This window comes from Chaetodon trifascialis, chromosome 22, assembly GCF_039877785.1.
Source record: "Chaetodon trifascialis isolate fChaTrf1 chromosome 22, fChaTrf1.hap1, whole genome shotgun sequence".
NCBI lineage: Eukaryota > Metazoa > Chordata > Actinopteri > Chaetodontiformes > Chaetodontidae > Chaetodon > Chaetodon trifascialis.
The window spans coordinates 19770374-19797730 of NC_092077.1; the positions used below are offsets into that span (position 1 = coordinate 19770374).

The 27357-nt window shown below is 46.8% G+C and overlaps 1 protein-coding gene across 1 annotated transcript; it reads right to left on the reverse strand.

Moving 5' to 3' along the window:
• Window positions 1-19397: 19397 nt before the first annotated feature.
• Window positions 19398-25634, reverse strand: LOC139350725 (23 kDa integral membrane protein-like). Its single transcript, XM_070992273.1, has 9 exons — window positions 25540-25634; window positions 23836-23901; window positions 23475-23597; window positions 23171-23245; window positions 22920-23015; window positions 22321-22427; window positions 21736-21829; window positions 21223-21306; window positions 19398-20944 (listed from the first exon to the last, which is right to left on the reverse strand). Exons 1-9 carry the CDS (start codon window positions 25597-25599, stop codon window positions 20822-20824), a joined length of 828 nt encoding a protein of 275 aa, XP_070848374.1. The 5' UTR covers window positions 25600-25634; the 3' UTR covers window positions 19398-20821.
• Window positions 25635-27357: the final 1723 nt, after the last annotated feature.

Here is a 27357-nt window from a genome sequence, read left to right on the forward strand (position 1 = left end):
CATTGACCTGTTTTTAATACTTTGGGACAATAGTGGCAGACAGGAAGAAGATGGAGCAGGTTGTGGGTATTTGGGTCATTTCAGGGAACTAAAACCAGTTTGCTGTCGTGGTCGTGGTTGACAGAAACCAGATGGGACGTGAACCACGGCCTCAGGTGTGAAAGTGTCTCATTTTCTTAACCCGAGGACGTCACTCTGCCTCATTCCTCCCGCCGTCGCAGACAGGAAAATGTAAGCAAAGGTTTCTTTTAAGAGGTCAGAGGAGGTTAAAAGCGGCTGGTGCACGCTGAAACTCTCCAGGTTACAAGAAGCAAAATCAAAAGAGGATAAAGACCGAACTCTTTGACCCCCTCGTCCACCCAAACGCCGTCTCTGGGCGGATTTTAATCTACCAGCGTTGCGTAAGCGGAGAAAAGCTTGGCCGAGCGACAGCGCTCGCTATTCACCACAAGAGGTTCATCATGTAAGCAAAGTTTGCTTTTCAGAAAACACGACGGAGGCCGGGTCTTTCAAAGAGAAGGTGGTGGAAAATCTGGGCTTCCTGAAAACAAGGAGGAACAAAAACAGCTGAGCGGGCGTTTTGTCATCATCAGCTGTTAACACTGTTCAGCTCACACTTCCATTGATTCTTCAGCTTTAAAGCTTTGGAAAGGCCAGCGAGCTGTGTCCATACGCTCCACGTTAGTTTACACTGTTCGTCCCACAGCTGATCTGCGCCCTGCAAACACCAGAGACGCCTGTGATGGACATCCAGAAGACTCTGCTTAGCGAAACAGGGACGAGACGCTGGACTTTCTACTTGCTTTGGGTTCAAAAAAAGGCTGAAGGAGGAGCGAGAGATTTTGTAACCGTAAAGAGAAATGGGATTTCTCGACAACTGGAGCTGAGCTCATCAGACTTTCTCAACAGTTTCCTCTTAAAGCCCCCGGCCCCCGGCCCAGGCGTCAGTCATCAGGGGAGGGAAGTTCACAGATAACAAGAAGATCCCAAAGGATGACAGGTTCATGATTTAGAGTCATCTGTTCAAGAAAATATCCTGAGAATAAACTTTATCTTTCCTCTAAATCTCTTTTTTTTACTTTCATTGAAGCCTGGGGCAGGTGGGGCTGGGGGCATCCAGTCCGTGAGGAGGAAATGGGACAATTTTAAAGAAAGAGTTGAACGAATAAGCCCTGACAACACGACCCAAAACAAACCAAAGTCAAAGACGGCGAGGACGTTGATTTAAAAACTGGACGAAGGAACGGAGACGCAGAAGCTGCTTCCAGCACAAAGGCGTCACAGCCCTGTGGACCCCTCCATACGAGGGTCCCACGTCCTCTCTAACTGCTCTAGATCTATGAAGTGTTTACCATAGGCCTGATGGAGGAGACCACACCCCTCACATCCACCCCGCGTGTGTGTGTGTGTGTGTGTGTGTGTGTGTGTGTGTGTGTGTGTGTGTGAGATACACTGGCTCCATCCTTCCTCCTGACCTCTCAGAGAAAAGATGTGGAAGTCAAAGAAAAAAAGAGAAAGAAAAACAACATGCCGCCTGCGCCTCTGCGCCGGCCCTCAGGGGCCGATGGAGGACAAAATGTCCTCTTAAGGTGCATCAAGTGTTAAATCCACAGAGCGCCGAGGGCTGATTTCACTGACCAACCAGCAGGCGAGAGAGGAGTCGACCTCTCAATCCAAGTTTGAGCAGGAGCGTCTGGCTCATGTCGTGACTAAATAAGGAGGAAATGAAAAAAATGGAGCTGTGGGCAGAGCAGAGGAAGCATCACGCCCACGAACATTCAAGGTGTCACTGAACAAATACAGATGTTGATGAAGGAGGCAGCCAATCAAAGCTGTGCTACCAACCACCGCCTGAGCAGCAGAAAACAAAAGCCAAGAGGAAAAGTGGCTCCCTGTATGAGATGCCAGAAAGGAACAGATCTGCTAATCTGAAGATCAAATTACGGCAAGACAGAAACGATAAGCTGCCTGAGAAGAGAAAGTTTGTGCAGCTTACATTTAAGAAACGTTTCAGCGCCATAACAAAGATCTTTGTTTGGCTTTCACTGTTTATCACCACGTTTGAAGCTGGTGGCTCATTTCCTCTTACCAGTGAAAATGTGTCAGAAGAAAACGTCTTATTGCACGCTGAGATCAGAAACCGCTCATCTGAAACCGCGTTCCTGTGAACACTGTGAACTTTGTACCGCGTCCGTCCTCTGAGCGTCACTGATCAGCTCGTGGGTGACACGCAGAGCGGCACTGTAGGAGACGGGACAGAGACAGAGAGATTTCTGTGGACATCCGTCCACACGGTGCACGATGCATCCAGCGAGTTGATGGACCAGTTTGTATCTAAATTTGCATAATTACCTTCTCGTTGATCCGCGTCATGTTACCTCTAAACAAACTGGACTGGGACGGCCCGCCAGTCAGTCAGAACTCAAGAAGCCTCTTGGATGAGAAGCCAAACGTCCTCTAGAACCAAACGTCCTCTAGAACCAACGTCTTCTAGAGCCAAACGTCCTCTAGAACCAAACGTCCTCTAGAACCAACGTCTTCTAGAACCAAACGTCCTCTAGAACCAACGTCTTCTAGAACCAAACGTCCTCTAGAACCAAACGTCCTCTAGAACCAACATCTTCTAGAACCAAACGTCTTCTGGAACCAAACGTCTTCTTCAACCAAACGTCCTCTAGAACCAAACGTCCTCTAGAACCAACGTCTTCTAGAACCAAACGTCCTCTAGAACCAATGTCTTCTAGAACCAACGTCTTCTAGAACCAAACGTCCTCTAGAACCAACATCCTCTAGAACCAACATCTTCTACAACCAAACGTCTTCTTGAACTAAACGTCCTCTAGAACCAAACGTCCTCTAGAACCAACGTCTTCTAGAGCCAAACGTCCTCTAGAACCAAACGTCCTCTAGAACCAAACGTCTTCTTGAACTAAACGTCCTCTAGAACCAAACGTCTTCTAGAACCAAACGTCTTCTAGAACCAAACGTCTTCTCCAACCAAACGTCTTCTCCAACCAAACGTCCTCTAGAACCAAACGTCCTCTAGAACCAAACGTCTTCTTGAACCTCCACCAAGTCTTGACCTCAAGCCTTTGGAAAGTAGTCAGAAGAGTCCAGATCTGTGGCTGCATTGTCCAGTTCTCACCTTAAAATGTCCTCTTCTTGTAACTAAACCTCGTCCACGTGTTGTTTCTCTCAGGAAGACAAAGTCACACTGAAGATGAAGAGACACCATGCCCAGTCATGGACGTGCTGGAGGTTTGACTGGAGCTCTTTTAATGACGTCTCCTCATGACCCTTCTTCTTCTGCAGTGGTTTAATGGTACCTGACTGGAGATTTAGCGCCACCAACTGTTTATCTCAGTGAGCTAACTGCTAATATTTGCATAGCAGTCTTAGATGGACTGTGATGGGAGACATGTTGTTTTGTCCATATGTCCACATACCTTCAACATATCTACAGAAAAAGTGTATGAATGCACAGGACAGTTTCAGAATCAAGGCTCAGTTGCGTCGACGTGTTTCTTTACTGACTTCAGCAATTTCAAAGCTGTTGATCACAGAAACCTCAGCTCAGAGCATTTTGTCACTCTTGTTTCTTATTTCTAATCATGTTTGAAGTTAAGGTCCCATTTGTTCCACCTTAACAGCTGCCAGCGACCGGAGAGTGAGGGAGAAGTCAATTAAACGCTGTTTCCAGACGCCCACGCAGGCCTGAAGAGCTCTCATCAGCCAGAATAAGACCTGCATGTGTTCACTGTGAGGCCTTAAAGCGCACAACCCCCGACTCCCTGCCAAGCAAACCAATTCGAAATGTTAAACTGAAATGATAGCTGTCATTGGCATCCTGTTCCTCCTCTGCAGGTAAACACAGAGTACAGGACAGGCCCGTCTGGCAGTGAACGGGGTCTGTTGGCTGCCGTCCTCGTGAAGCTGAGAAGCATCAACATGAGTCGATTTCCTGCAGACGAGGTTTGTGGTCTTCAGCTCGATTACCTTTTGTTCTGCAATCTGACGCCACTGATAACATTTCTGTCAATGTTTAGAATTTGGTACGACATCCAGAGCTGCCACTCAAACCGCCCCCCCCATCCTCTCTCAGAGAGAACGTGTTACTAACTCAATCCTCGTCTTCCATATCACATAGAAATGAAAGCCTACAGTTTGTTAGGTGACACAATCACATCCTCTTCAAAAGGTCGGATTTATTTTCTTTATATCTACAACACGCCGACCCTTTACGGCCCCGACGTTACTGATGTAACAGATGTCACAATAATCAACTTATCACTTGTCACCACGCCATGCGATGAATGATTATCAGGCACTGATGTCTTCTGTCTCATCACAGTGTCACAGAGCACAAAGTGACGTCCTGAGATTGCCTCTTTTATCCGACCAGCAGTCAAAAAACCAGAGACTCTTCATTTACCGTCAGATATGACAGTGAAGGACAGCAGATCCGCCTGTTTGGTAAATGAATGCTAAAATAAACGTGTCCTCGTTACAGTGTCCTTACACAACAATACAGTCCTCTCTCTGTCTCTGTGGCCCATCGAGGTCATCGATCAGCTCTTCTGGTTGTGGTCGTGCTATGTTTATTGCACAGCGGGAAAAAAACACACCTGCAGTAAAGCCTACAGGTGGGAGCGGGCCCCCCTCCTCTCAGCTCTGGTATGTATGTCAGAATTCAGCCCTGCAGCCATGCTCGCTTCACACATGTGGGCCAATTACGCTTGAACTGTTTGTACAGAAGACCATGAGCAGCACAGTTCAGTTAGGACTTGTTCGGTCAGCTGTATGGGTCTCTGATTATTGGGATGTGACATGACGCCCTTTCAGACACACTGTGCCAACAGCAGCACCCCCTTATGAAACCAGTGTTTTCAATGGTTTGTGCTCTGCCATGATGGTTTCTCACTGCGCTGAGCAGAGCTGAGCGAAGCTCAACCAAACTCAACCAAACTCTGCTGGCAGCTGCACTGATGCTCGTCTGTCGCTCTGGATTTGACGTCATTGTTGTTCGTTGGGTTGTGAGTGACTCAAAAGACATTTCATCGCATTTCAAACCCCAAATCGCAAAAATCACATCCCGTGTTGTTGGTTTTTTTTTCTGTCCAGACTTTCTAAACCAGAGGACTGATGTGGACTGGCAGCCTGAAGCCTGAAGCGTCAGTGTCATTGCTGTGGTTACCGGCAGTTTAAAAACCCTTCAGGTCTGATTTAGAGCTGCGGTTAAACCGCTGACTGGAACTAATGTCGGAGGTGTACAGTTTTATCAGACACCTGCCAGCCAATCAGGATGCAGGGTTGTCCTGCGCTCTGGTGCAGATGAAGCTGTCTGTCTGGAGTTGCTCTCTGAGTTCAGGAATGTGCAGGTCTGAACGCAGAGCCGTTAGGATTTATGAGACTTATTGTTCAAGTGTTTACGAGGGAAAAGCTACATTCCGGCCTCAGCGATACTCAGCGAGTCGACTTTAACAGGATGGAGCAGACAGCAGCGGGTTGGAAAAGGTTTCAGTTAATACACGTCTGGAAAAAGTTGCTTATATGACATACAGATTGCTCATAACTGCTCATGTTTCTCCTTCCAGCTCAGGATGAAAGTGAAATAGTTCAACAGGTCAGATTTCCTGAGATTGATCATCGTTCCCACAGAATGATGATGCAGTGATTGACTGTTTGCAGAACTGGTCTCAGATTTCGTCATTGGCTGAGTCATCCTAACTCTACGCTCAACTAACCAAGCTGAAGCAAAACAGCATGCTTTCAGTAAGTTTCAGGACGCACAGATTGCTGTGGTTGGTGTGTTTGTGTGCTGTTTTTTTCTCATAGTGAAAGTGGAAGTAAAGGCTTCTGGGAAAGTGTTGGATGAAGAGGTTGACCTGTAGCGGCAGGCAGTCGTCCTTCCATATCAACCGCCCACTTTATTCTGTTATTCGCTGACATTTGCTAATTACAAGTGGTGAAATGTGCCTTCTGCATGGCAAGGTTCCACTTCTGGTTTTGGTTTTCTTGGTTAAGATTGAATCTGTTGTATTTCAGCAGCAGCAGTGATGCCACAGATCAATATCTCCAAGGTCAGCACACGACCAGATACCGCTGGAGATAAGTGATGCTCCATCACCTTTGGGTTTTCAGACTTAAACGTCACCTCGGACCCTCTCCTGGTCCCAGGTCTCACTTTCTTTCTCAGGTTTCTGGACACTGAATGTTAATTTTGTTGTGCTGACAAAGTACTGACTTATTTACCTTTGTTTAAATTACACAGTGTTCAGATGTAAATACCCGTTATCTATGACTATGAGCAGAAAGGTCCAGTGACGGTACGTCAGGGGTCACTGAGCAGTGGGCTCGGCCTCCACAGGCTGGTTTCATGACGGTGCTCCAGTGGAGATAAGAGCTGAGGAATGTGTTGTGTGAAGTGTTCTGGCTGCTCTGCTGACAGACAGAAGGAGCTTCTCCATCATCAGACTGTACCCGGATAATCGAGGAGATTACAGCCACACTGATAACGAGGCCGCTTTCCATCTGTTTTCCACCTTTATCGCCCCGTAAATAGAACTGGACTCAGCTCCGCCGACGCTGCGTCTCCAGAAACTCTCAGCGCAAACGCAAAAAGACGTGAAGTGAAGTTCAGGAGCAGAAAGGCAGTTTTCCACGTCGGACGACGAATCAAAGCCCAGCGGTAATTCAGAGGGGAGTAACCTAAAGGTTGCTGGGTTGAATCCCTTCATATGCCAACAGCAGCTGCTTTAAATGACCAACCAACAGGAACATGTTTGAACCGGATTCACCCTGAAAACAAAGGACTGCTGAGAAAGGTGTGAAAGAGATGACGAGAATGAAGAACGGCAAATATGTGTCACTCTCCAGGATGTGGTCTGTGGTATGGGGGCGGGGGGGCCCACATTCTCTCTGCACACCCTGTTGTGCAGCCCACCATTAGTACACAGTGTGGCTTTGCATCCGCTGCAGGCAGAGAGGGGGTGAAGCTGTTCACAGGTAGGTCGATGCACCTGTGACACCACGAGCGGGTCCAGGGAGCTCATTGATCTCCCCCCTCCTTACTTTCAGGGCTTTATTCATTACGTCTGTCCTCCCCAGCAAGTGACGTCTTCATGGAGGCAGATATCAAACTCCTGAGCTCGAGGTAAAGACAGCGTCGTGTCCAAGGGTCACTCACATCGAACCGTTCACTTCAGGTTATGAAACATAAGTAAAGGAACAGGAACATATAAAAGGTGTGCGCTGCAGGTGAGTTCAACGCGTTTCTCAGTTTTTCAGAATGAACGTCCTCTGGTCCAAACTGGCGACGTTGTCTTTGAGGCCTGCGACAAACAAAGCTCGTCAGCGGCGGTTTGACGTGAGGATTCGTCCTCTGGAGACACGAATGCTCACTGTAAATCGTGTGATGATTTCGATGCTGAAGAAAAGCTCTTTGTGTTTAAATGAGAGCAGCTCAGAAAGCGTGTGGACCGCTCACATCAGCAGTGGTTTTTAATGACTGTGGGACGTGATGGAGTCCACGAGGAGGCCGAGCAGAACCGCGGGCTGATGGAGGGCGCCGCCTCCCCTCTGACCTCCCTCCACACTGATTGGCTCTGCACGCAGGAGGAACACACCTCAGTGTGACGTGTTGAAGGTGTGATGAGTTAAGACGAGTCAGTGCTGATCAGAGACCCTCCTGTCCGGTGTCCCCTCAGTTTCCCGCTCAGCACCTGACATTCAATCATTTTCCAGCTCGTCGCAGCTTCTCAGTGTTTTCTGGCTCCTGCTCTGTTTGGTTTTCTGCGGAAATTCCCACGACCCCGACGATTAGAGACATGTCAGGCTGCCCTGTTGTGTGAGTGTGGTGAACTTTAGCTCTCTGTTCTGAGGAGCTTTGACTGTGCGGAGCTAAAAACAGACTCTGCTCATGTTATATATGTTTGTCCTGCGGGATGGCAACGTCAGCTTGTCCAGAACAAGATATGCCACAACCTCTAACCGAGATGCTATAGATGAGGAAAGGAGGACAACGAGGACTAGAGGACATGTCCTGATATCTAGCTGTTTAAAAGTTAAGGCTGTCGATATTCTATCACTGTCAACAAATCGCACGAAAAGACCAAATCCAACGATGTTTTCGACCATGGCTCAACACTTCCTGGTGTCTCTGTCCTCCCTGTGTCTCATTGGTGTGTTTTTAATACTTTTTGGAGCTCTACGACACAGAGGAAGAAGATCTATCAGGCTGCACATGCAATCCTTGCTGTAGACACATCGATTCTTGGTTTGTTGGCACGGTTTCCGTCGCTCTTCACCCGACGTCTCCATCCACCACTGCAGGGCTGCCAGACTTTGAGTGCTTTGTGTTTAAAGGAGATTAAAGACGTGAATGTCGCCATGATGATCCCACAGGTGCAGCAGACAAGCCTGGTCACGAAATGACCGAACGTGGGTTTGACACACGTTTGGTTTGTTGGTTTAAGACTTTTTCTTTTCAGTCCTGCAGTTTTGGCGGCGGCGGCTGAGCCTGCTGCAGGTTTGAATGTGTTCAGTCACAGGGATCGTTTTGTTTGCTTGGTTTAACTACAGATGAAGTCCTGCACGTTGAATGTCAGCTGATGGGGAACCTCCGACCTGTGATCCGTGAGGCGATTCACGAACACAAAAACATCTCTACACAGCAGTTTTCCTTTCAGACATAAAGAAAATAATAAAATAGTAGACTGACACATCAGTCCTTCAGGGACCACTCCCGACTGGTTTCGTCTGGTTTGTCTGGAATAATTCATAGAGATGAAGGAAAACCTGGAACCAGGAACTGAGCAGGGTTGCTGTTTAATGTGGAATCAGCAACATGAAATCACTGAACTCAAAGACCCAACCCTGCAAAACCAGCTGCAGGTAGCATCATCGTCTTCATCACGACCAGACGCCACAGAGAGCAGCTCCAGCCGCCGCAGAGGTTAGTGTGATATATGCGTTCAATAATTCAGAACGGCCCCCGGGGAGGTCGTAAAAATTGAAATGGCTCCTGAGCTACACTTTGATACATGCGTGCTCATTCAGAGCAGCCCCACCCTGCTGCAGCATGAATTCATCCAACGGCTGCCAACATATTTCAGCCTAAATGCTCTCTTCTTATTTCCCTGTTTCAGACATGTACGGTACCTGATTTCCAGTTTTAAGTGAATCTTACAGAGCAGAGATCGATCACCGTGAGCTCACAGTCTGACTCACAGGCTATGGTTTGTTTTATTGTATTTGAGGGGAGTTGGTGGCAGGCTATGTAATTGTGTTACATCCTCTCACAGGCTGACCTACAGATGACCGATAGCTACAATCACATTAGCTGAGTCGAGTGCTGCTGCTGCTCGGCTGCTTTACATCTTCATCTGTATCCACTCACCCAGAGCCGGGGCTTGATTCCATCATTAGCATGCTCACTCAGCCAAATGGGACAGCGTCATTAGCTGAGTGGGGAGATGTGCTGTGATTTTTAAGACAAAGAGAACAAAGCGTGTCACTGCCCTGTCGCTCTTCATACGACATCAAACGCTCCCACAAACCTCCTCTCTCTGAAGACACGCAGCATTCCCAAACAGGCGACGCCGATCTGGAGCGCTGACCTTTCGCTGTCTGCGCCGTCGACCTCCCGTTTGAAATGACCGTTTATGAATCAGAGATGGCGACTTTTATGGCTGTGGATGAAACCAAGTTATGATGTCGCGAGCATGCGCTGCACACTTTGATAAATGTCATGGGAGCATTTTTTCAGAAAGGCTGAAGCTGAAGTTGCAGCAGCTCGTGGAACAGAGAGTGACAGGAAGTGACCTCAGTTCTGCTTTAACCTGTGCAGCAGCAGTTGGCGTTGACTGACGGTGTAAAACACGCTCAGTTTGTGGTTTAAGATAAAACATTTGCACACGTTTGGAGAGTTTTGCAGGGCGTGAATCTCTGACCGAAGCAGTGGTGAAATGCTGTAACTGTCAGCTCTGAGGAGAAGCTGTGACACGGAGCCGCTCTGTGTCTCATCCAGAAGCATGTCAATGTCCTGAAGACGGTGACGACATCCAGGAAGTCCTCAGTGACATTTCACAACACATCAGACTCATCAGGCTTTTCTGTGGCTGCACTGAGTCAATGAGGCATCTTCAAACGACCATTGATTATATTCACACGTCAATCTTCATCACGTCCTCTTCATCCTGACTGATTTAACACAAAACACAGCGACTGAAGGCGTTGATGACGTTACGTTAGCTTAGCGTTTTATAAAAGTCAGACATCATTACTGACAGACAGAACATTACTGCAGAGTAGTGCAACAGGTCATCAGCCAAACCTCTGAAGAAAAGACATTTTGGCTGGAGGACACAGCTGCAGTGTGATTGTGAGGACGCCTGAAGGCATCACAACGGTTCAGGTTTCCAGAGTCCAGCTTCAGTTTCCGTCTCACTGATCGAACCTGGCTGAGGTTTGGGAACAAAGTGTCGAACGTCAAAGTGCTCCATCGAAGCACGATGTGAGATGAAAGCTCATTTTTGATTTGCGGTTTCTGCAGGGCGTGGAGCAGACGCAGCATCACTGCGCTCAGTCTCGCTCAGGGCGTGGTCCAGCCTGCTAATTGCACTTGTCTCCGTCCTTCACTCTTCCACCCTCAGACCCTCAGATTGAGGCAAGTTATCACCGAGGACGTTTCAATCCTTTAAAGTGAGCGTCAGAGGAAATGAGGAGAGAGGGACCACAGGACTGAAGCTCTCCTACTGCATGCCAGTAACACTCAGGCCGTAATATGTTTATCGATTAGTCAGAGCTGTTCAGACAGAGCTGTGGATTAGATCAATAACCTGGAATCTGCACGGACGGCAGCTCTAACATCACTTTTTCTATGACGCCAAGAGTTTTTGGTGATTGTAAAGAGAAGATAAAATGTTTCTATGAGCTTCTGCGATGCTTTCAGTTATTACCATGACGTCAAGAACACATTTAACAGGCAGCAGTGAGTGCTGCAGAGCGAATAATGGAGGTCAGGGCCCCGGGCGCCGCCTGTCAGGCTACATACGGTCCGCCCAACCTGCCTGATGGAGCCTCTGTGCAGCCTGAGAAGACGGTACTCAGGGCTAAAAGAGCGCCTCCACCTCTCCTGCATTAAGGCAGTGAGGCTGCCTGCTCTGTGCAGTGAAGATGCAAACATTCATATATCGTAAACATTGATATATCATAATGTATCGCATGTTTGTCCGTTGAAACTAAACATGAATTGAAATGCACTGCTCACTGCCGCTTGTTAAAAGTTTTATTTATTGAATTATTGATGGACTTAAGTGAGCTCTCCTCATCACCCTTACACCACACGACATGAGACAAAAGGCCTTTTCTATTTCCTGAAGGGCATCTCGGCTCATTTAGGAAAATTAAATTAATCTTATGATACTGGCCTGAGTGTAAAAGCCTCCAATCCTGATGGGTAATTTTATTTATTTATGATCCGTTGATGTATTGATGTTATTTCTATTCACATTCCACGAAGCTGGAAATTGATCTGCGCTCGGTTTTGGAGCAGCGGTCATGAGACGTCAGGTACTTTTCTTTAAAGCTGCACATGAATTATTATCTCACATTAAAGGAAGATGTCACCTTCCGGACAGAAAAACACGACCAAAGGCTTGACGAGAACAGCGTGTGAGCAGTTTGAACCCAAACCACATCACACACCTTCATCCTGCAGTATGACGATGAACTGACGTTTGTTCGTCCTGTGAGTAAGAAGCTAACGTCACATCAAGTCGGCTTCTCCTGCTCTGCTTGTTGTCTTGCGCGATAAAGCAGCGCGAGGGATAAACTGGCGACTGCCGCAGACCTTCTGGGTCCTTTGTATTCGTGAGGAAACAGGTGGTAGAAGGAGGGCAGCGAGGAGGCGTGTTGGCCAAATGGAAAGCACCTGTCGCACAGTGAGAGCAGAGCAAACGCAGCTGCAGCCAATCACTGAATGTTTGATAGCGGCGGCTCTGCGTCAGCCTCCACTGTGCTGCTATCTGAACATCATCAACGCTGAGACCGCCGCTGAATTCACTCTGCTGTCCAACGTCACTCAGCGGGTGAAACAATGAGGAACACAGCATGACGCATAAATCACAGGAATGAATGAGCGAGACGATTCAGACTAAAGGTTTCATTATTTTCATTTCATTTAAAAAAAATAATAATAATAACACATTTCATAGTGTTGTTATTTAAGCTAGCTTAAGTTAGCTGGAACAACATTGTTCTGAATGAGCCGACGGGCCCGAGGTGGCCGTCACCACTCACCCAGCTGAGCCACAAAAAAGACTTTAAAGACCTTTAAAACCACCAAATCCTTGAGATTTATTGAGTCAAACACCCACAACAGGAAGTCAAGGCTAAGGAAAGCCACAAAGTCCAAACACACCATGAACTCAGGCTGAGCAGCAGCAGAGCAGCAGTCCCAGACCTCCACGCCGAGGCAGCTCAGGAGCAGGTAAGCCCTTCAGTCCAGCTCAGGTGAAGCTCATTCAGCAATCAGGTGAAGCACACCTGTGCACAGCTGGAGAGGAAAAGCCTTTTCTTATCATTTTATTAAAAGCTGCACAAAGAATAAAACTCCTGACGTGAACACAGACGGTTTTGTACGAAATAAAATAGAAAATATTATGGAATTATTTGATGTCCTGTTTAATGTGTGATACATGTTTTGGTGATGTGGTGACTATTCACAGGGTCAGCTAACGGCTAACACCAGCCAGCCAGGATCATAGCAATATATTCAGCACAATGCTTTTCATACCAGGAAAGAAAGAAAGAAAGAAAGAAAGAAAGAAAGAAAGAAAGAAAGAAAGAAAGAAAGAAAGAAAGAAAGAAAGAAAGAAAGAACTTGATATGCCACATTTGTCGTATTCACAAGAGGGCACAGATAGTTCAGTTTGTCAGACACAGTGTGTGTCCTCTGTGTGTCCTCTGTGTGTCCTCTGTGTTTGAATTTCTAAATTTCGCAGCTCATCTCTACTCGTGTGCATCTTAAACGTGTGTGTTTGTGTTTCTTTGTGCTGTTTGTGTTTGTTCCACAGGTTTGTGGACGACGCCGGGCTGTCTGATACCCGAGCTCACCGACGCTAAACTCTCAGCTAAGTGTCGTAGCAGGCGGCTGTGCGGGGATCAAAATCCCATCATTGTTCACGTTGATCCACCAAAACGGCTGTTAGGTTTCACTCTGTTCCTGTTTTCACTGTCATTTCACCAAAAACGAAAGCACGAGCAGACGGTGGAATCTGGTTTGAAACTGGTTTGTTGGTGACGTTGAGATTTCTATCGACGGATATCTGACCTGAAGGATTGTGTAAAAACAAACACCCGACAAGTTCCAACAGTTCAACACAAAAACCCCCAAACCTCCTTCAGCGGCGGGCGGGGGAAGTTTTTAAGAGAGACAAAGAGACAGTTTCTTGTCTTATAGAAAGTCTTCAGCAAAGACATGTCGGGGGGACGGCTGGAGGATCTTTGGTTTGTCTCCTGTGAGATTTACTTTGTGTCAAACAAGACGACTTTAAACCAGGAGAGCGACGCTGTTCAAACAGCTGAACCATCTGAACCTTTAAACGCATCTTTTCAGAGACCGGTCCTGGTCCTGGTCCTGGTCCTGGTCCTGGTCCTGGTCCTGGTCCTGGTCCTGGTCCTGGTCCTGGTCCGGGGCTGTGCAGAGTTTGGGGATGATGCCGAGCGGTCGGCCTGTGTGAAGAGGTGGTGGAAAAACTGAATGTTCAGACTGCAGGATGTGAAAGAAAACACACATCAGAGCAGCGGTTAGTTTCGTTCTTAATGCCACTTTTTCCTTTTGTTTCATCGCAGAACAGAAGCTGGGGGCCGTGTTTCAGTTCCACCTCTGGCAGGGAGCAGCAGTGTCGAAATATGTGATTATCTTATTAGTAATTACTTTCGTACAGTCCCTGAATGAGGAGAATCTTTTGTTTTTCTTTCACTTTGCTGATCTCGTTACTTGCTCAGCATGTAGAGACGAGCAGTCGAAGAGGATCACAGTTCTCTGGATTCCTCTCGAAGGTCGAGCTGCAGAATCCACCCACATGTAAGACGATGAAATGCCACACGTGTTGGGAAACGTGTGATTCCCAAGCTTCACCTCGCGCCCTGAACATCACGTACTGAGGGCTCCTGGACGGCAGCCAGCTTCCAGCCTTTTGGCTTGATTATCTTTTCTTTAAGCTGATTTTCTCCTTCACTTCAGCTTACGTTACAGATTGTGTGTCGGACCCTTTTCGTCCCACTTTCAGCCCGATGGCTCCACACAGACTGAGCATGTTCGCCACGCTGGCGCTGCAGAGGACGCACCTGTCGGATCGGACGTCGCTGTGGTTCAGAAGGTCGACTGCTTTAACTGTGGTTTTCAAGTGTGACCTCTTATAGCTGCTCAGAAGTGTCACCTCAGATAAATCAGACAGAGATATGAGAGTGAAACTAGCCACCATGTTGTACCCGTCGATGGGAAAAAACACTCTCGCTCTTGAAAGGAAGGTGAAACTATTTATGCCCCAATGTTCAAAAATCACTAAAATCTGCTGCATGAGTCTTTCTCTCCTGTTGAACATGAATCAGATTCAGGCCTCGTGTGTCTCTGCTGCTGCTGCTGAGGTTAAAACTCTTCCTCCTGATTTGGATTGAGCCACATTTTGATCTGAGCTGCAGGACAAACAGACGCTGCACAGACTGCACGTACATCTGATCCAATCAGAGATCCAATCAGACCATGACCAGATGCGGTCTGATCCCGACACCTGCGCTCAGGTGACGTATCAGATCCAGGCTGCAGCTCCACGGCAGCTTTGAACAGACTGGAAATGGTTGTGTTTGAGTTCTGCTCTGATTCCTGTTCGCACTGACTTTTTAGGAGAAAACATGAAGTTAAGCAGGCTGACAGGGAACGCGTTGATGAGGCGGTTTTGGTCCAGTTTCCCCACCGTTTGCATGAATTTATAATAGCTAAAGCTGAAAGGGATCTATTATGAGGTCACTTCCTGGACGGTTTTCAAGGTCTTGAAGGTTGAAGGATTTATTTGGAGTTTATTTTTTGTACTATAATCACACATGTTCATCACCAAATACTGCTGGTTGGTCCGTTTGCTGTCGCACCACAAACACACCGGCCTGTGGTTCGACTTGATCTTCAGGTGAAACGCTCCAAACGTGACTGGACCCTGAGCTTATTCCAGCTGTGCATCAGGCGCTTTGTGAGGACCTGTCTCTGACTGAAGGTCTGACTGTGGGTTTCTGGTCCGAACCGGATCCCTGAGATCGCACTGTGAGATACACGTTGAACGGCGCAACCTCCATTTTTTAATAAATCATGCTGAGCTGCTGCTGTTCAACGTTTATCTCTCAATCTGACGCTCTTCAAAACTCAATCAGTCTGCACAAATGACCACACAGATGAAGAGCTTCCTGTCATCAGGTCCATTTGAGACGGCAGAAAACATCCTGGACGCTTCGCAGAGTGACTTCAGGGGAGCAGACGATGATTTCTGCCTGGAAGGAAACGTGAAGATCCAGACAAACACGCTGCAGCGAGCTCGCCAGCAGCTTTACATTCGCTTCACAATCAGAAGACGCAGCAGCCTGAAACCCCGGCCTCTCTCCCATGAGGAGCTGCATAAAGCTGCTGCTGTACAGACACATGTTTTCCATTTCAGGGAAGGGAGTGATTACCTTAATGGGGTCTTTGGCATTGGGAGGAGGATGCTAGTTTCTCATAGTCAGGGGTGTAGCAGCTGGAGGCAAGGCTCAGGCAGACGGATAAGTGGTCGTCTGTCATGGTGGATCTTAAACCTGCCCGGAGACGGCAGATCCACATACGTGAGTTGACTGAAATATGGCTGACAGGCGTGTCTTCGTCTGTTCGGATACGTCTCCTCTGAGAGCAGGTGCCAGAATTCACCCCTCATGTGGTGGACGGCGTCTGAACGTCACTCTGAAGGTTGAGTCTTTCAAACTCTGATACGACGTCCTGACAAGCGACGCCTCATTTAAAAGCAAAAAAACAAAAACAGCTTCACAGTCTGCTGACTAAAAACACAAAAACTCTGAATCTGTCGGCATGTTCACGTTATCTTCACTTCACCTGCAGCCGCTCCGTGTGATTGGAGGACACTGGCGATCGTGTCAGAGCAGCGGCACTTTGACCACGCTGAGAGTTCCCCGACACAGACTCGTGTTTCAGCACAGTTCTTTTGACCTGGTGGGGTTTCCCAACCTGTTCGGGGTGTTTGGGTTTGGTGTAAACAGGAAGTAAAGACAGGTTTGTCGGCGGTGATCCAACCTTGATTTCTCCTCGGGCCAGATGAGGAGAATGAAGGAAGTGAGAGTGAGATGATGAAACTGAACTTGACACCTCTGAGATGAAAATGAAGACACACCCGCAGCCAGCAGCTGCACTGGAACCAGACCTGGATCACACCACCCCGCCTGCCCTCGTGTGGGGTGTTACGTCCCTGGTCTAGGGGAGGACCAGGCATAACATGGTATGTGTGCCCCCCCCTTCCCGCTCCCAAGAAAGATCAGCAGCACAGAATAAATCCAAAAATAAAGATAGCTTTAATTGGATGCAAAGCCGAACTACGCCCAAAATAACAAACAAAACATCTCTTTGGAGCCCTGAACTTCCCTACTCAAACAAAACAAATAAACAACAAGAAAACTAACCTAGGCTGCTAACGCATAAACCACAACACTGGACCACAAACAAACTGCCAGGACTGCTGCTTCACTGTCTTTGGAGTGGGAAAAGAGAGAAGGGCCGATTGCTGTCAGCTGGAGTTTAAATAGCTCCTGCTGATTGGCCGTCCAATCGGCTGGCTCCAGTCAGATTCAAACCCTCCAATCCGAGGACTCCACCTGCAACACAGATTCACTGAAGAGGAGAGAGAGAGAACTGAGATGAACAAAACACACACACCACACACCACATGACCACATGACCACATGACCATCGCACAGTTTTCCCTGTCATAACAAACTGTGCGTTGGTTAGTTTTCTACCAAAACTTGGTTTGGTGCATCCTGCTGCTGCAGAGCTTCTTTCTGAATGTTTCTGAATCTCTGGATCGACCTCTGGATCTGTGCCGCCGGCAGCCCTGAGCGCTGAACCAGCAGCAGGTCTGTGGGTGTGACTCAGCTCACCTGTTTCGACTCAACTTTGTCTAATTTTCTCTTTATTCTCCCTTTAATTCATTTTGTGTTGTTTTGTTCTTCCTATTTGTTTTGTGAAGCACTTTGATAAACAAAGTTTTATTTACTGACTTTCTGAACCCACCGTGAATCTAACTAAATCTAAATCTTACAGCTGGATCATAAAGCTGAACCTCAATCATCTCACTCACTCATATGTTGACAAAGGTTTCATAAATCCATTACTGTTTTTAATGATTAATGAACACACACACACACACACACACACACACACACACACACACACACACTTTGTCTGTCTTACAGGTCTCCTCTGGCTGCAGGACGGTGGTGGACGGTGGTGGACGGTGGTGGATGGTGGTGGACTGTTCCCAGAACAGCTCTGGCAGAGCTGCAGCAGGACATGCACAGACAGGCTGTAAACAAGCAATGAGAAAGTAATCAGAGAGATTGTGGATGACTCATTCCCATCCGGTGGGCAGATTATAGAAACCCAAGGTGGTGCCTGGGTGGCGCCCTAGGCGAAGTTTCCTGTCGGCTCACTTTACGGCACGCTTGGAAAAGCCCTGAATGAGGAAGGGGCACGTTTTGAAACAGGATGTTAGCATCTGCTGCTGCTGCAAAACCCAGAACTGACCCAGAGCAGGAAATCCCTCCCGAAAAAAACACCGAATCACGGCCTCGCCACCCTGGAAATATACTGTGGAGGTAACATGGAGGCCTGGACGGGCGGCTCCACCCTGTCACAGCACACTGTGTACCATTAAAAAAAAAGAAAAGGAAAAGCATTTAAACAATGAGATGGACGCACACTGAGCCGCTGTCTTCATGCCCTCTACGCCTCCTTAATGATTCTGTTGGGTTAAGCTTTAGATGTGTTACTCTAAATACTACAATACCCATGAGCCTTTGCCAGCACTGTTGTAGAAGAAGGTGGAGAGCAGATTTCAAACTTCTGAACGTTTGTCATGTTTATGCAAGCTGTAAGGACGAGCTCACCCTTTTCTGTTTGTCTGTCCTCAGCCAGGTGTGCTCACCTTTGGCACTGACGGCTTCACCTGAGTCCCAACACGAACCTCCATCTTTAAGTCACCTGCTGAACCCGCACAGCTCGACAGTAAAGAGACGGAAAACAAACTTGAGGAATGTTTTCCTGTCATTGTCTTTTCACTGGCTGTCCTCGCTGGATTAGCATTTTTTTAAAGTTAGCTTTATTGATCAGCAGTGGTAGTTTGTGTTAGCGACTTGCTGTTTTAGCTTAGTCAGCATTTCAGTTTAATATTAGCTGTCTTTTATGAACTTACTTAATCAGCAATATTAATACTTTTTCCAACCTCCTCTGACCCAAATTAGCATTTATTAGCATTTTATTAGCATGCTTTTATTAAAAGCCTTATTGATTAGCAAATTAGCATTTGTTAGCAACTTGCTTTCTCAGACAAATAAGTATTTCTTAGCAACTTGCTGACAACTGGCTCACTTTACTTTGGTGTATCTGTCTAGAAACATTTAATAATTAGCGAAGTTAGCATTTGTTAGCGTTTGCTCTCCTGTGTTTTCTGTGTGTTCCTGAGCTCGTGTGAATGTTCTGTGCAGGTTGAGGGTGAAAGTGGAAAAAGTTGAGTTGTCAGCTTCGTCTCAGAGGAAATCCTGTGAAAACTGAGCGTGTCTTTAACGAAGAGACAAACAGACACAGAAGGACGAAAAGGCGTCCATCTGAGCTTCTTTTCCGCCCGTCGTCATGGCACTGCTGCGACGACGGGACAACGTGTGGAAATTAGCTTATTCTATCAACGTATTGTGCTTTGTCCCTGTCACGTAAAGATTAAAGATAAATAAATAATCTGCCGCCCTGTCGAGGTTTCCAGTTTCCTGAATAGTACAATGATTTTTGGCACAGTTACAGAAGCGCTCTGTTAAAGTACTTTACACACAATAGACCAATATATAACAAAAGTCAACTCAAGTGGATCAAACAGAATCGTGTTGTCAGATGTCAAACACTTTTGTACCACATGATTGTTTTGTACATCTCAAATTATCTAAAATACAGCACATTTACTTAGATACTGTACTTTTTACAAAATACAGTTTTGAGGTATTTGTACTTTACTTCAGTATTTCTATTGTCTCTTACTTTGTGCTTGTACTGCACTTACAGGGCTAACAGGTTAACACACAGAGGCAGACAGGTGAGAGATTTCAGGTAGTTTATTGCAGGTTAACCGGGGTGGGAACGTGAGGACGGCAGGTCCAGAGCAGAGTCTGGCGGCCTGAGAGGTGAAGAATAGAGGGACGGAGCGGGACGGACTGGGACGGAGCAGGAAACCTCAGGCGGATGACCACGGGCCTGAACGGAAGGCGGGGCAGGTCTGCAGGGCGACCAGACTCTAGAAGACATGAGCGGAACTGCTGGGAAGGCTGGACAGAAGGACGAGACAGGCAGGACTTTCCAAGGACTGGACACAAGGCCGGCAGCGAGGACGGAAACCCTGGAGGAGCTGGGAGCAGGTTTGGATGTTGACTCTGGACAACAGCAACTGCCAGCAGAGTCTACGGAGGAGGCTCGATTACTGGATGAGATGCACCTGGTGACGCTCTGCACCTGCGTCCACTCAGACAATCACACAGAGACAGAGACAGAGACAGAGACAGAGGAGGGAAACTGACCAGCTAACTGTACATAAAACAGTTCAAACAAACATTGATGCTTCAGTCTGAACAGTCTAATAACTTCACGTGGAATCAGATTTCAGTCACAGGAGACATTTTACTGCAGGATGAGGACACCAGTCCGAGGAGCTGGACGGAGCTTGTTTATGTTCAGCAGCAGCAGCAGAGCACCAGTTCGCTGTAGGTACGCTGAGGATTAACAGTTTAGTCATCACGTCGTTGTGTGTGTGGGAGTTGCTGTTTGTGGATTCGCTGTTTAACAAATGTGAATTCATCTTCATAAAAATGACATTTGTTGCTTCATGTTCCAGTAATCTGCAGCATGAAGATCATTTCTAGTCCAAACTTTATCAGGGCAGCGTTTAGTGAGGAATCTGACCCGACTGAAGCACCAACAACTCACTGACCTGCTGCAGGCTCATCATGTCCAGCATCACTGACATCTTGTGGCTGCAGGGGGAACTACAACTGAAGACCACACAAACGTCACTGACACAATAAACTTGATTTACAACGCAGTTCATCACAGCCAGCAGCCTCCTGCTTCAGTCCTGAGCTGAGCGTCCATGTCAGGACTCTTTTCAAGCACGTGGTCAGAAGCAGAGTCAGAAGCAGTCAAAGCTCGTCTTCACGCCGACGTTCGGCCTGTTTTTGACTCCGTGTGAGGCAGATCCTTTGAAATGACACCGAGCTGAAAACCTCCCTAAAAGGGCCCCGCGTGGTTCCTGTCGAACAGTGAGACCGTCCTGATGAAAGACAGGCTGAACGCCTGGAGACGCTCTGTCTTCTTTAACATCACGCTGAAAGCATCTTTAGAAACGACCAAACGGAACAAAACCAGCCCGGCTCACTGCTTCTGTCAAATATAAATACGCTGTTTGGAACAAAGATTCCTCAAAGAGTGAACGATGAAGCGGCGTGAGGTGATGAGGTCAGGGGTCAGAGGTCAGGTGAGGGAGGGTTTGGGCTGATATTTCACTCTGTTGAAGTCATCGACTGTAGTTTCTACTGGAGGCGTCTTCCAGTATTTCTCCAGACCGAGCGCCAGACACAGAGCGATGGCCGCCATCTGCAACACACACACACACACACACACACACACACACACACACACACACACACACACACACACACACACACACACACACACCGTGACATGACATGCACAGTATAAAGTTGCATTGCTCATTTCCGTGCAGCTCTGTCTGTTTCCATGAGTTTCTTCCATTACTTTCGTCCAATATTTTAGTCTTTTAATTTACCCAAAATCTGCATCCAGGACGCAAAATGACAAACAGAGAGAAAAAAACTGGTGGAGCTGCGAAGGAGGACGGTGTGTCGGGTTACCGTGATGGTGGCGAAGGCAGAAATGATTCCTATCCTCAGTTTGATGGGGAAGCTCAGGTAACTCTTCAGGATGGGACCGCAGGGCTGCACGGGTCAAAGGTCAAAGGTCAACATTCGACGTGTCTAAAACTTTCTTTTTCTGCTTCTGTTGGACAAAAACATCCCTGCTAACCGCCCGTCAGTGAGGTCAGAGGTCAGTGATGTTTGTCCGGACAGACTCACACAATAACAAACAGCTGAAGACAAAGTGTGAGAATGAGTGAAGCCTGATGAGCGGCAGTGACTGAAACATGAGACTTTTATCAACACACTCAGTGAACTCCAGGTGCTTTTATTGCCTGAATCACCACAGACAGGAGGCCGGACCTCCACCTCCTCCCTGCGACTCCTGCGTGATTCAGACGAAGGTCGTCTGGGCAGCGAGAACGTTTGTCACCACACCGCCGTCACGAGTGCAGGTGACCACGTACATAAGCATCATCTCTCTGAGGCGGGGTTGTCTGAGCGTGTTACCTTTGAGTGAACCCATAATTTACCCGTGACCCGTGCGGTCAGAGGGTAAAAGTCGCTGTCCACCATCACACAGGGTCCCTCTGAGCTGGAGTTACTGCAAGACAAAGAAGAAGAAAACTGAAGCAGCATTTCTGGAACACAAGCGAGGGCAGAGCCACAAAAACAGCAGAGATCAGCTGTTTTTGCTGTTTGTCCTCTGCAGAGGAGGAGGAGGAGGAGGAGGAGGAGGAGGTGCTGAGGAGGAGGAAGAGGAGGAGGAGGAGGAGGAGGAGGAGGAGGAGGAGGTGCTGAGGAGGAGGAGGAGGTGCTGAGGAGGACTGTCTCCAAGCTCAAAGCTTGTTGTGTTACTAAAAACATCTTTGACGCTCAAAAGCTTCAAGAGAAACTCAAACTCTTCTGAAAATCAATGAATCTGTTATAAAAAACAACATAAACTGTAAAATCACTGAGAAAAAAATCGACATTTCTGAAAAGAAATTAAAAAACTGAAACTCAAGCTCTTCTCGTCATCGTGTGTAGAAACTCTAAAGCCGTCTGAGCAACTTAAACCTCACAGAAATCCAGAAAGTCTTTCTCTCGTCTGACCTCGGCTGCAGGTCGGAGGCCGGAGGAGGAGTGGGCGGCGTGCAGAAGCAGGAGGCAGGAAGCTGATTCTCCCAGTCCTCGAAACTCCTCAAACCACAGCAAGAGTCCTGAGAAGCAGACAGACTTCGTTCAGAGCGTTCAGAGATGTAAAAGTCAGATATCAGAGTTCAGACTGAAACCTGCTTTTAGTTCATCAGCAGACAAATAATCTCCCACAGCGAAACAACCATTATGTAACTTCCTCCTTACGTAACTTTGTGCTACTTTCCAGGATATTGTTGGTTAGGAGTGTGTGTGTGTGTGTGTGTGTGTGTGTGTGTGTGTGTGTGTGTGTGTGTGTGTGTGTGTGTGTGTGTGTGTGTGTGTGTGTGTGTAAAATACGTTTGGTTTATTGTTTTCAGGAGTGTCAAGCGTTTCAGAGCATGGTGACAAGATTCTGTAAATGTCTGAGAGAGCTAACAGGCTAAGCTAACAGCAGGAGGCTAAAGCACGCTTCACTGCTTGTGACAAACAGACTGTTTGTGTTTGCTGTGCTTCTTTCAGGATGACATCTTGTTTACTTTACTGTTTTACTTCCTGCACGTGTGCACGTCTCGTACCGAGGCCTGGAGTTTGTTCAGCTCGCTCTGGATGTAGCGCTCTGCTGTGTGGAGGGGGGTGACGTTCAGGAACACCTCATCCACGGCACCGTCCATCTGCAGAGCAGCACGCAAAACAACTGAGGAGCAGTGATGGAGAAGAGGAGCAGCGTGTGTGCAGCTGTGACGAACACCTCAGCCTGTAGGGGGCAGCAGTGTCGGCTCAGACAGCGTTAAACAGCATGAAAGGTGACGCGCAGACAGGAAGTTACCTGAGCCTGAACCTGAACCAGCGGTGAGGCCACGACCATCAGAGCCACGAACTCCACGAATATCAGAGCAGAAAACTGGAGGAGAGAATCACAGGTTAGCCCCGCCCCCTCTGTCTGTGCATGTCAATACATATTTTACTTACGCTGTGGGGACATACGTCTGTTTATACAGTCACATTGTGGGGACTCGCCTTCCTTAGGAGGACAAAACAAAAGTCCCCGTAATGTAAATCAGGAAGTTTTTAAGACTTGGGTCAGTGTGTGTGTGTGTGTGTGTGTGTGTGTGTGTGTGTGTGTGTCTCACCACCAGCAGCAGAGGTTTGAGGTCCAACGTCGCAGCACAGATGCCCAGAACAGACAAGATGACTGTGACCGGACCAAACACCTGCAGGACCAGTAAACCATCACTGGACAACTGGTCAAACAACTAGGAAAGAGACAGAGACAGAGACAGAGACAGACAGAAAGACAGAGGAGGAGACAGATGGCCGCTAAATTCATCTGAATCTGAATGAGCTGTTTAGTACTGATTTGTCCAACTTTACCATCTCCAGCTCTAATATTAGATGTTGTGAGGTTAAACACGCACACACACACACACACACACACACACACGCACACACACACACACACACACACACACACACACACACACACACACTCACCTCAGCGACCGGTGTGCTGCCTTCGATGGAAGAAAAGCCGACGCCGATCATCAGCACACCAGACACCTGCAGAGAGATAATGAGCGGAAACGTCAAAGAGGAGTTGGATTAAACTGCTGCGACGGAGAGTTTGTGGGGTTTCACAGAAGGACGAAGTCTTTAAGTGCAGGAACATTCCTCTCAAACTGTTGTGTTTCCCCAGAGAGACGCTGCTCAGACTCCCATCAGCTGGGAACTCGGACGACGCTGAATCGCAGACATCATCTGTCTCAGTTTTAAAGTTTCCAGGCTCTGTTTTACAACGTATTCTTACACTCAAGCATTTTCTTGCAATTAGTCTTTAATTGAACGTTGTAAAGTTGTTTTGCAGCTACTGATATGATTAGAATTTCAACTTATTAAATGCTGTCAGGAAAATTACACAACACAATACCTCACAACAAAAAAGAAAGGAAAAATAAAAGCATGCGAAAAACAGGTCCATTATGGACAAGAGACAAAAATATATCTACAAAAATACGATATGTATCTATAGAAAGAGGCTTTTTACAGGGTTTTTCCATCACTAAGTTCTGAGTTCTCGTGGAGGAAACAAAGAGGAAACAGTGGGAGGAGAAGAGAAGCATGAAGGAGAAAACAAGAGGAAATGAACAAGAAATCTAAACAACAATTAACCACTAATTACACAAATAAACAAGTTATAATGAATGTTACATCATTTCTCTTACATAACACTGACACACATACAAACATTTTGCTGAAAAAAGTATGAATGCAAAATAAACATGTGTCAGAAACGACCTTAAACGTTTCTTTGACATGTTGTTGCTCATTGAAGTGTCGATGCTGATATCAGTTCATTAAACTTGTAGCAGCTTTTCATGCAGGATAGTGTTTTAGAGGTGAATCACAAGCTGATAACCGTTAAAGTTAAAAAGAAAATACATAAAAGACAATAAAAAGAGAATACAGGCAAAAAAAATACATTAAATATAATAGTTAAGTACTGAAAAGACAAACTAAGAATGTAAGTTTAAAGTTCATGTTTAAAGATTTCATCACTAACATGTAAATTAATGTAAAGAGCGTCACAGACAGCAGTGTGTCGTCAGCGTAGAGCAACATGTTTTCAGAAACAATACAAAGGACCGTCGACAGACAAACCAGTTAAACACAGCTCAGACTGGAGATCTCATTACTGCACCACGATGTGCCCAAAGGACGGATTATTATATATGTGAGTTGAAGGAAATGATCTTTTTGCATTACAAGCACCTTATTTGACATTTTACTAAAAAACAGAAGATCAGCTTTGACCTGGAGCTCATGGAAAACAACTAAATCTGCTGTTAAGCAACAAACTTTGAACCCTCAAATTTAGAGTGATTAAAGAAATTTAATGAGAATGAATTCATATTTACAATTTAACATCCAGCAAATAAATCATCACTTATTAAAATTGTGCACCACATTTAATTCCAACTATAAACCTGCTGCAATATGAATTAAAAGAAAGCTCTGAGTAAAAGTTCAATAAAGCTAAAATTAAAATATTCGTTTTAAGAAATCAGTTAATTTCTTTTTGTTACCAGATAAATCTTCCTGCTGCTGCTGAAGATTCGAGTTGCTCATCATCACATTCACCCTAACCAAGGTCAAACATGCTGATAGCAGTTAGCTGTTAGCAGTTAGCAGTTAGCTTACCAGTAGCAGCACAGTGACGCAGATGGCGAGCCCTCGCAAGTAACTCCTGCAGCGAGCCATGACCGCTGTCTGTGAGCGTCGAGCTAAAATAGAAACAGAGTAAAGACCAGAGCGGACCTTGTGTGTGTGTGTGTGTGTGTGTGTGTGTGTGTGTGTGTGTGTGTGTGTGTGTGTGAGATGGATGTTGTTTAAACCTCAAGAGTGTTTGGCTGCAGAACGAAGAACATGACCAAGTTTGGAAGATCAGCTGGAGAGGAGAGGAGAGAGGAGAGAGGAGAGGAAACAAGAAGACAGGCAACAAGGAGAGGAAATGAGAGGAGTGGAGGAAACAAGAGGAGATGAAACAAGGAGAGGAGAGGAGAGGAGAGGAGAGGAGAGGAGAGGAGAGGAGAGGAGAGGAGAGGAGAGGAGAGGAGAGATTACAGGAAAGGGGAGAAAAGAAGCAGAAGAAACAAGAAGAGGACAGGAAACAAGGGACGAAATATAACAAGGAAAGACAAAAAGAGAAAACAGAGAAAAGGAAATGAGAGGAAACAAGGGCAGTAAACAAGAGGATAGAAGGGGAAAGGAAACAAGGAGAGAAGAAGAAAGGAGGAAAGAAAGGAGAGGAAATATAAAGGAGAGGAGGAAACAAGATGAGGAAACGAGTCGAGATGAGAGGAGAGGAAACTGGAAGAGGTGTAACAAGAGAGGAGAGAAGGGACCAAGGAGAGGAAACAAGAGAGGAGATAGGGAGAAAAGAGGAGAGGACAAATTAACAGTTATATTTAATTAAGTGGGCAGGAAGTGGGAGGAGAAGGATGGAGGAGTAGATATGAATGGAAAAACAAAAAAGAAAAACAAAGCGAGGGAGGAAAAGAGAAAGAGGGACAAAAAGACAAAGGAAGCTTGATGAGGCTGAAAGACAGACGAAAGACAAGGATCCCTGTCCCCGATCCAGACCCTGTCCCTGTGGGACCAGCTCATTTTGGCCACTTGTACCAAAGGCTTATGACCGAAGATGAGGATCAAAATGTTCTTCCTCACTGGAGACATAAACCGGTAAAGACTGTCCTCCCAGTGAAAACGACATCAGTGTCCAGCAGGTAGACTGGTTTTAAAGTGGCAGCGCCACCCAGTGGCTGAAGTAACCCTGACTTGTTTCTTGGTTCCATGAGCGCCATCGTTCCCTGAACTCACCGAGGCGTGTTTGTGCCGTCTAACCACAGCGCCAAGAGCCAAAAACTGCCTGAGGTAATCCCCATAGACCTCCATATTGACATGTTTACAGCCTGGTCCAAACACAGTTTTGGTCTCTGTAGCTAATGTCTCCATGTCCATGACAACTGTAACTATTACTGAAACTTATTCTTAAAGTTATGCATAATTATGTGCATGGCTGCTCTGAGTGACAGCTAGCTGCTAGGTTTCTACAACCAGGCTTCATATGGCCGACTCAGCTCCGCCTCTTTGATTTTTGGATTCGATAGGAGTTTTGGCAGAGTCAGACTGCCAAGATGGAGACAGCCGGAGCCACTGAGCTTCACAATGGCTCTTCAGAAACCCGAGGGGGACGTCATGGACACCACGTCCTTGTTTATACAGTCTGTGGATCCTGCTGATAAGGGTGTCAAATCAGAGAAATATCGTCTGCAGGGAAACAATGTGATTGTTGTTTAATTTGGACGACTTCCATGTGACCGTCGCTGCGAACGGCGGCTTCGGGGGGAGCTGACTTCAGTGAGTCACAAAGCACAGATGTTTAAACAGCAAAGACAGAGGAATCCAAAACTGTTAAAGGGTACATAAGAGCATAAACAAGAGGTGGACGGAGTCAAG

What these genes read in the sequence shown, in the direction of transcription:
- LOC139350725 (XM_070992273.1), bottom strand. Translation starts at nt 25,599, where the DNA reads ATGGCTCGCTGCAGGAGTTACTTGCGAGGGCTCGCCATCTGCGTCACT. An exon ending in GCAGCACACCGGTCGCTGAG is followed by an intron (nt 23,598 to 23,835) that starts GTGAGTGTGTGT and finishes TCTCTTTCCTAG; the next exon opens with TTGTTTGACCAGTTGTCCAG. An exon ending in TCAAACCTCTGCTGCTGGTG is followed by an intron (nt 23,246 to 23,474) that starts GTGAGACACACA and finishes TCTCTCCTCCAG; the next exon opens with TTTTCTGCTCTGATATTCGT.